This window comes from Phyllobates terribilis, unplaced genomic scaffold (assembly GCF_046119375.1).
Source record: "Phyllobates terribilis strain yellow unplaced genomic scaffold, ASM4611937v1 Scaffold_4674__1_contigs__length_58322, whole genome shotgun sequence".
Classification (NCBI taxonomy): Eukaryota; Metazoa; Chordata; class Amphibia; order Anura; family Dendrobatidae; genus Phyllobates; species Phyllobates terribilis.
Window position 1 is genome coordinate 42,172 of NW_027367423.1, and position 9,695 is coordinate 51,866.

The window sequence follows — 9,695 nt, forward strand, 5'->3', positions numbered from 1 at the left end:
TTGTGCTGTTTCCTTGAGAGCGTTTGGTGTTTGTTCTTGTGGCGATTCCTGTTCTGGTGTTCCGATACGAAGCTGGTGAAGTTTCTCGCTTTGCCTTTGAGAGAAGAAGACGATGGTGGCTTGTTCTTCTCCTTTATGGTGGTGTTTCCATCTCTTTGGTGGCATGGCTCCATTGAAGGGTTGGTGAAGCTCTTGCTGGCACACTTCGGCTGTTCACCTCGTTGGGAAGTTGTTCTTCCTTTTAGATCTTGTTGTTCTTGATCTTGTTTACTTGTCTGAGCTGATTCTGAGGTTGCTCCTCTTATTGTATTTGCTTGACTGTGTGCATAGTGGAATAAGCTCTCATCCTGAGGCCCACAGACGTAGGACATTTGTCCGAACTGCGCAAACAAATCTTTGTGTTGTTTGTGTTCGTATTTTGGTAGATCTGAACCTGTGAATCTCGAAATAACCTAATTGAAACTCAATCTCACAGATTGGTATCAGAGCCAGGTTGTTTTGCGACTTGCATGCGTTTTTTCCTTGTTCTTTGAGACTTATATTGGCTTGCATGTTCATTTCTTGCTTTTGTGTGGATCTGAACTGAGTTGCATGTTCTTTTGATAGTCTCTGAGATGTGGATTGGCTTGCATGTTCTTGATATTATATGCTCTGTCTTGATTCTGACCTTGATCGCTTCCGCATGTTGTATTGATCTGGTTGTTTGAGGTCCTTGTGGATTGAATCTTGACTTTGTGACTTCACCTCTGGTGTTGGAGTCATTTGTTGAGTACACTACTGTGGTGTTACTTGATTTGATTTTCAGATCTGAGTGAACTTTTGTGTTCACTGGATCTTGGAAAATCACTTTTTGATCTGAGTTTGTGCTTTGGATCCCTGTTGTGTGATTACTTGTGCAAGCTATGTCTTGGACTATTTCTGGTTCCTTTGTGTGTGTGATTGGTTCGTTGTTACTGATGTATGATAAGAACTTGATTACTACACTAACTTGTGTAATTGGCCAGGTACTATGGCCGATAACAACATCAGGATGAAGCTGTTTGATGGCAACACTGACTTTGCCATGTGTCAGGTCAAGATGAAGGTTGTCTTGATCAAAGAAAAATGCCACAAAGCTATAACTGGGGACTACCTTGCAGAAACTTCCCATGCTAGACGCCTTGAGATAGATGAGCAAGCCCATTCCGAAATCATGATCAGGTTGGCCGATGATGTGGCCCGACAAGTAGTACAATACACTACTACTAAGGATTTATGGGAAGCTCTAGAATTTTTATACTTGATTAAGTCATTGCCTTCTAGGATTTCATTATTGTGTAGACTGTTTACATTTAAACTAGACATTAATCACACTTTAAATGATAATTTGGATAGGTTTCTTAGAATGACACAAGACTTAGCTAGATGTGATGATAAGATAAAAGGATCTCATGAGACTGTCCTATTACTTAATTCTTTACCTACTCAGTTTGATAACTTGAAAGGTGTGATTCAATTTAGTTCTGAAAATTGACTAAGTTAAAGATCATAGAAGCTATAACTGAGAAGAATGAACTGTTAAAGGTTTTTTAAGACTAAGAATGACAAAAAGTTTGAGTCTAAACCTGAGGTCTTGTATACTGATAACAAGAATAAAAAGAAACAGAAGTATAAGAATGATAAGAAAAGGACTTTAGCTCTTCTAAAGAGTCTGAGCAAAAGAAAAAAGATCTCTATTGCAAGAAGGGTGGTCACTTCATTAAGGATTGCTATAAAAAAAGGACGAGTCTTCTAAAACTAATAACAATGATAACTCTGCATCTATCTTAGAAACTCAGGAATTCTATGATTGTGAATTGCTCATGTGTTTTAATGTGCCTATTAGTAATAATATTTGGATTCTAGATTCTGGATGTACCATGCATGCTACTTCTAATAGATCCCTGTTTTAGCTCTTTACATGAAACTAATGGGGGAAATGTTATGTTGGGAGACGATAGTACCCTTAGGATAAGAGATATAGGAAATGTTGCTTCAGAATACATGATGGTAAAATAAGGAGTTCTCCAAAATGTTAGGTGGATACCCAAACTTAGGAGAAACTTACTCTCTGAGTCTGTGTTTGATAATATGAAGTGTCAAATTAACACTAGTGATGGAATTAGAGATATTCTCAAGGATGGTAAGACTCTAATACGAGGAATCAATAAGGCGGGCTATACCATGTTATAACTACACCTGAACTAAACCTGACCCAAAACTTGTGATATTTTGACCCTTGATCAAACTAAACTATGGCATAGTAGGATGGGTCACATATGTTCTAAGGGTCTGAATTATCTGTTTAAACTGGGCCTAATTAATAAGAAACCTAGTGATTTGGACATGTGTGAAGATTGTATACCTGGAAAGAAAACTAATGCTCCTTTTCCCAGGTCAAATTATGTGGCTAAAAATCCTCTAGAATATATGCACTCAGACCTTTGGGTCCTGCTCAAGTAAGCACTATAGGAGGTAGAGGTATTTCATGTCTTTCATAGATCGTTTTTCTAGGAAAACTTGGATATACTAGCTTAGAACTAAGGATGAAGCATTTACCACTTTTAAGAACTAGAAGCATGCTGTTGAAAACCAAGTAGATTGCAAATTAAAATGTCTAAGAACAGATAATGGCCTTGAGTATTGTAACCAAAATTTCACCAATTATTGTCTTGAAAATGGAATAAAAAGACATCTAACAGTGCCTGGAACCCCTCAACAAAATGGTATTGCTGAGAGGATGAATAGGACAATGTTAGATAAGGCTAGATGTATGTTAATAAATTCTGGCCTTAAACATGTTTTTTGGGGTGAATCTGTCACTACTGCATGTTTTTTAATCAATAGGTCTCCTAGTTCTACTATTGAATTTAAAACACCCCAAGAATTATGGTCTGGACACAAACCTGATTTGAGTCACTTGAGAACTTTTGGATGTGTTGCTTATGCCAAAGTTTCTCAAGGTAAACTTGAACCAAGGGCTATAATGTGTCATGTTGAATTACCCTGAGGGAGTTAAAGGTTACAAACTCTTGGTAATCCAACCACATGGATTTAAGGTCATTACATCTAGTTGAATTTAATGAAAATAAATTCCATTTTAAGGATAAATTGACTGTGGTGAATGAGCAAGCAAGTACCAATGAAGATGAAACCACGGTGGTGAGATCATCCAGGCAGCCTGATGTAGAGGTAGTCCAACAACTCCCACAAGATGAGGAGTTTTATCTTGCCCTTCACTCCATGACTGAGAGTGAGTCAGTTAATGAGGAGGAAGAAGTAACCAGAAGCTCTAGAGAGGTTGATAACCCAGAGCCTGGAGGTGTTGAAAATGGCAATGTGTCACCATTAAGGGAGGGTAACATGGAAGATAATGGTAACAGTGTATCTTCTATCCCTTTGTCCTACTCTAATTCAGATACTGTCTATAGCAATAATAAGCATAATAATTCTGCTAATGAGCATGATAAGTCTGATAATAGTAATATGAATGACTTAAGTGATTATCAATTGACTAGAGACAGAACTCCTAGGATTAGAGTGCTAAACAAGTGGTTATCTTCTAATAATGTTGAACATGTCATTAATGGAAATAGTCAATTTAGTAGAGTATGCTTTTACCTACTGCCTCTGATATCCATGATAGATTCACACCTGACACTTTTGAGCATGCTATAAACTATAAAAATACTAAGGAATGGATAAGTGCTATGAATGATATGAGATTAGTTCCATGAATGTTAATAAAACTTGTCTTTGGTTCCTAAACCTAAAACGCTAAATTAATTGACTGTAAATGGATATTCAAAATTAAGGAAGGAAATAGCATAAAGGATCCACCTAGATACAAAGCTAGGTTAGTGGCCAAATGATTTACCCAAGAAGAGGGGATTGATTATAATGATATTTTTGCCCCTGTAGTCAAGTATAAGACTATGAGACTGCTATTAGCTATATGCATTGTTTATAATTGGGAATTAGAATAAATGGATGTTAAAACTGCTTTCTTACATGGTGATTTAAATGAAACTATATATATGGCTCAACCTAAGGGTTTCATTGACAAATCTAGACCTGACTATGCATATTTACTTAGTAAGTCTATATATGGCCTTAAACAGTCACCTATACAGTGGAATTTAAAATTTGATTCATGCATGAAAAAGTTAGGGTTTCATAGAAGCAGTTATTACACTTGCCTTTATTTTAAGAATATTAAAACTGCATCTCCCTTGTATGTGTTGTTATATGTTGATGACATTCTGTTAATATGTAACTCTAAGGTTAGTATTTCAGGAGTTAGAAGGGACCTTAAAATGTATTTTGATATGAAAGATTTAGGCTCAGCTCAGACGATTCTAGGTGTTAGAATTATAAGAAATGGGCAAAAGAAACTCATGTGGCTTTCACAAAAGGATTATATACATAAAGTCCTAGATAAATTCAACATGAATGATTCTAAACCTACTTCTATACCCTTAGGAGGGCACCTAGAGCTAAACTGAAATTGATTAGATGGCTAAAATCCCCTATGATGTGGCTGTTGGATCTGTTATTTATACTATGTTATGCACTAGACCAGACCTTGTATTTGCTGTTAGTCTGCTTAGTAGATTCATGTCTAACCCAGGTGAACTACATTGGACTGCTATGAAATATGCTTTGAGTTATCTTAACCAAGAACTTGTGTTTATGTTATTCTAATCATGCTAGTGATAAAGAATTATTTGGATTTGTTGATAGTGATTATGCTAGTAATAAGGATACTAGAAAATCTACCACTGCTTTTGTTTATACTTGGGCTGGTAATTGTATATCTTGGAAATCACAACAACAACCTATAGTTGCTTTATCTAGTACTGAAGCAGAATATATTGTAGCTAATGAGGCTGCTAAAGAAGCCATTTGGCTTACTGGGTTACTTAATGAGATTAAGTTTAATTCTTATGTTCCTGTTTTGCATATTCAAAGTGCCTTATATCTTTGCAAGGATCCTGTTTACCATGAACGGTCAAAACATATAGATGTGAGATTGCATTTTACACGAGACTTAGTTGATGAAAAACAAATAATTGTTAGAAAGGTTAAGGGTGACTACAGTCCTGCAGATTTTGGGACTAAGATTGTTACAACTGATAAGTTTGCATTTTGTAGGGATTTCCTCCATGTGTGGGATGTTCCTTAGGGGGCTACATAAACTGGTTTGATGACGGAGAGGGCATATTCCACTCCCTGGTCTAGGCGATGGTTGTGCGTGTACAACTAAGGGTTAGGGCTTTGCACATATAGCAAATTAGGAGGGCAATTGTTAGGATAATTTCCTATTATGTGTTATTTGGGTTCAGACTTGTAATTTATGTATTGGGTCAATGATGTAGTTTGAGGCCCAAGTGGGTGTTTGTTCAAGTAGAAGCTCACGAGCTTGCTAGCTCGAAAGTGGAGCTCGTCTGGTTCACTTAAACTCTCGGTTCAGAGCTAGGATATATATATCCTGGTTTTTTAGGGTTGAAACCCTAACCCTCATTCTTCACTTGAGTTGCGTTGTTTCATTGAGAGCGTTTGGTGGTTGTTCTTGTGGCGATTCCTGTTATAGTGTTCCGATTCGAAGCTGGTGAAGTTTCTCGCTTTGTCTTTGAGAGAAGAAGACAACGGTGGCTTGTTCTTCTCCTTTGTGGTGGTGTTTCCATCTCTCTGGTGGCGTGGCTCCATTGAAGGGCTGGTGAAGCTCCTGCTGGCACGCATCGGTTGTTCACTTCGTTGGGAAGTTGTTCTTCCTTATAGATCTTATTGTTCTTGATCTTGTTTACTTGTCTGAACTGATTCTGAGGTTGCTCCTCTTGTTATATTTGCTTGACTGTGTGCATAGTGGAATAGACTCTCATCCTGAGGCCCGCAGACGTAGTACATTTGTCCGAACTGCGGAAACAAATCTTTGTGTTGTTTGTGTTCGTATTTTGGTAGATCTGAACCCGTGAATCTCGAAATAACCTAATTGAAACTCAATCTCACATGGTAGTGTACTGAAGAATATACCAATAACATACTGAAAAATGCACCATTTTTAACGATTCTGTACAATCCGCACGGAGGATTAGTTTACGCTGGAAACATCTTATATTAACGTGTACTCGTTCTATTTGACACCTGAATCGTCTTATCTTTTTCAATTTCAATTATACTCCTTTAGTATGCTTAGCCTACTTTGTGATCCGAACTACCAAGATCAGTCAAAAATCGTAAAGAAGTCGAGTGTTTAGAAAATCTGTTATTTCTCAGTTGAATCCCAAAATATACATTTGAGGGAACTGCTTGATGGTGAATGTTGATCACGAAGAAGATGGATGTAAGTAATAATTATAGATGCTTCTGAAGCGAAAGATGAACGACCTCAGATCTCTAGAAATTGATGTATTGTAAGCAGAACTGTTCATTAGTTCAAACGGTTCGAGAAACTTTTGTACTAGCTCAGCTTGTTGAACTGCTACCCTGATGTGATTATGTATATCAGAACCTTTCTGCTCAACCACATTAATTAATACTGTATATATAATATATTTACCCGGATTGGATTGTCCTAATCTCTGATTATAGATTAAGCATACAGGAATCAAGCTTGAGCATATATGCAAGAAAAGAGGAAGTAAACACACCATCAGATTCCGGAAAACTGAACAAGAACCAACATTTTACAACACAGAGTATAGTAATCAGTCAGTCATTAGCGGTGACTAATTGCAGAGAGAGGAGCTCCTCCTCAGGGATGACTCTGATATGGCAATCCGATCTCGGATAGGCGGCGCAGAGCAGCGCGTAGCCACGCTCAACCACATCATCGCTCAACATTCCGTCACTCTGATCAACTTTACCGCTAATGAGCTTAGCAGGGCAAGTCATACAGACTCCAAGCTTACAATCATGGGGGACATCCATTCCACTATCTAACGCCTTCGATAATATGCTCTCATCGGGATCCACTTCTAGCTCAGTCGACTGCCCTTCGTGCTCGACCACCACTTTGTAGGAGCACACCATGGCGGACCATCTCTGTGTAAGGCGACTAGAACTGAGAGGGGTTTTGAGGTTGAAAGGGAGGGCTGATGATGGGTGTTTTTGTTTTGTGTGGATGATGAAGGTGGGAGGAGGAGTTGTGAGATTCAGTGTTGCCATTTCTGGGATTTGGAGGATTAGGAGGATGGAGAATTCAAAGGCGGACAGGAGATTGTGTGGTTGCTAGTTTTTCATCGGATAGATTTGGGCGATGGATTGTTTGCTTCCTTTTGGGCTTAGCATGGGTTGTGGTGTGTAATTTGGGCTTCAATTCTCTTCTGGGCCTTTACCAGCTTTTTCAACTACTTACATGTGTGTTTGGTGAAATCTTAGTAAAAACTTTTTTCTAGATAAATGTTTATTTCCGGATATTTTAAATTTTTAATTGTTATTGAATACAACTTTATATAAGGCTGTGTCTTTATACACTCCATTATTTGGCTGCGTACACTCCAAAATCAAAACGCAATATTTTTGCGTTTGTAAAATTATCGCGTTTAGTTGTAAATTTGGATTCGGAGGAGGCAGATACGAAAAAGACGAAACGCAGGTATTCCGCGTTAGCGAAATACCTGCGTTTATATTTTTTTTTGTATGTAACGCAGTATTCTTGCGTTAGCAGGAATACTGCTAACGCAGGAAAAACGCGTTTGGCTGGTGCTGTTTCACACCAGCCAAACGCAGGATTCCTGCGTTAGCAATTTTCCTGCTTACGCAAAAATCCTGCGTTAGCAGGAAAACTGCTAACGCAGGAATCCTGCGTTTCGTGTTAAATGTAACCGTTTGAATATGACCGTTGGAAAACGCAAATTTTTTTGCGTTTTCAACGGTCATATTTTACGAAACACTATAAGTACATCTCCATAATCCTTTAGGTAGAACAAATCATTTTGTATGCACAAAAAATGTCTACTAGTCAAGAGAAGATAGTAAAGTTACGGAAGATTATGAGGAGTACGTTGATCATTTGCCCGATAATGATAATGAGTTTGATCATTTGCCCGATAGCGAAGACGATGATGATTTTGACGTTGATAATTTTCCGTTTAGTACTTATTTTTCATATATTTATACATTTTTATCCCTCATTTGTAGTAGATACAATTTGGTAAATATAGTTAGATGTTTGATTTGAATGTGTATATTTAGACAAAAAGTAAAATTTGGAAAATGTTTGAAAATACAGGGAAGATATTGTGGAAAGGAATTTGAGACTAACTTGAAATGAGAAAGTCGAGATGATTTGGTTGATTGGGTAAAGAAAATGGGGAAAGAGTTGATGATGTGTTTAGTTATTCAACGAAGTACCATTAGATATGTTAGCTTGGTTTGTGAACATTTTGGAGAGCAAAGATTGAGAAAGAAAAAAAGTGATTACGTAGATGAAGGGGAACGGGAGATTGTTGTGGAAACTCGTGAAGGGAAGAAATCGGGGTGCACATTTAGGCTTGTAGGTGTAGCGGAGAAGAAGAGTAAGCATAAAACAATTGACCGCAAATGGATATTGCGCATAGTGAGTGGTGTACACAACCACAAATTGTTGACTCACTTTCAAGGGCATGCAATCATCGGTCAATTAACCGAGCAAGAGAAGATATTGGTGCGGAGCTTAGGTGAGTCATATGTTCCCCCATCTGCTATATGTAATGCATTGAAAATCTCATTTCCGGGGAATGTCACTTCGCCAAAACAAGTTTCAAACTATCTACAAAAAGTGCAATTCGTGAACCGTGGGGATTTGACGTTCACCCAATGGACGCTCAATTTCTTAAAACTACGCAAATATGAAGTGTTTCCATTGAGGGAAAATCGGACCAATGAAGTGGACGTCTTATTTTTTGCACACGTTGACTCATTGAAGCTTCTTAAGAGGTTCCCGTATGTTATCGTCATAGACGTCACATACAAGACAAACAAGTAAGTGATACATCATTTATAGTTTATTAGAATTTATCAAATTTTGGATATGTTCTTATGTTTCTTGTATTTTAACGTTAGGTATAACATGCCTTTGGTAGAGATTGTCGGTTTTACATGTACTCACAAGACATTCAACATCGCATATGCGTTTACCAAGAAAGAAGAGATTGTTCATTACACTTTCATCATGAGAAAGCTTCGTTATTTGTGCGAGGAAGCCGGAGTCATGCCAACGGCTATAATGACCGATCGAGAGAAATCACTGATCAATGCAATCCATATTATATTTCCGGAGGCTAAACACTTATTGTGTTGGGTTCATATAAAGCACAACATTGAAGCTTATTGTTCCCCTCTTTTGAAGAATCCTGAAGCAATAAAAGCTTTTTGTGGACAATGTTGGAGACTCTTTTGCTCATATACGGAGGAAAGCTATGAAAAGAAGCTTGAGGAGTTGAAGAATTCATGGAATCCCGGGTTGGTTAGATATGTTAGAAGTGGTGGCTAACACCTTACAAGGAAAACATAGTTAGAGCTTGGACTGACCACCATCTCCACTTTTTCACAAGAACAAGTAACAGGTATCGTAATTGTAAAACCTTATATATATTTTTAGACGATCCATAAATTATTGTCTTTATTATTGTTGATTGTTTTGAAAAGGGTCGAGGGTATGCACAAGGTGTTGAAGAGAATTGTGGATTCAAGTA

The 9,695-nt window shown here is 37.7% G+C and overlaps 1 protein-coding gene across 1 annotated transcript; it reads right to left on the reverse strand.

Annotated features, from left to right (window-relative positions):
• Positions 1–6,729: 6,729 nt before the first annotated feature.
• Positions 6,730–7,185, reverse strand: LOC141249502 (uncharacterized). The gene has a single exon (XM_073669646.1). The coding sequence runs from the start codon at positions 7,183–7,185 to the stop codon at positions 6,730–6,732; it is 456 nt and encodes a 151-aa protein (XP_073525747.1).
• Positions 7,186–9,695: the final 2,510 nt, after the last annotated feature.

Coding starts and splice junctions, on each gene's coding strand:
- LOC141249502 (XM_073669646.1), bottom strand. CDS start 7,185: ATGGCAACACTGAATCTCACAACTCCTCCTCCCACCTTCATCATCCAC.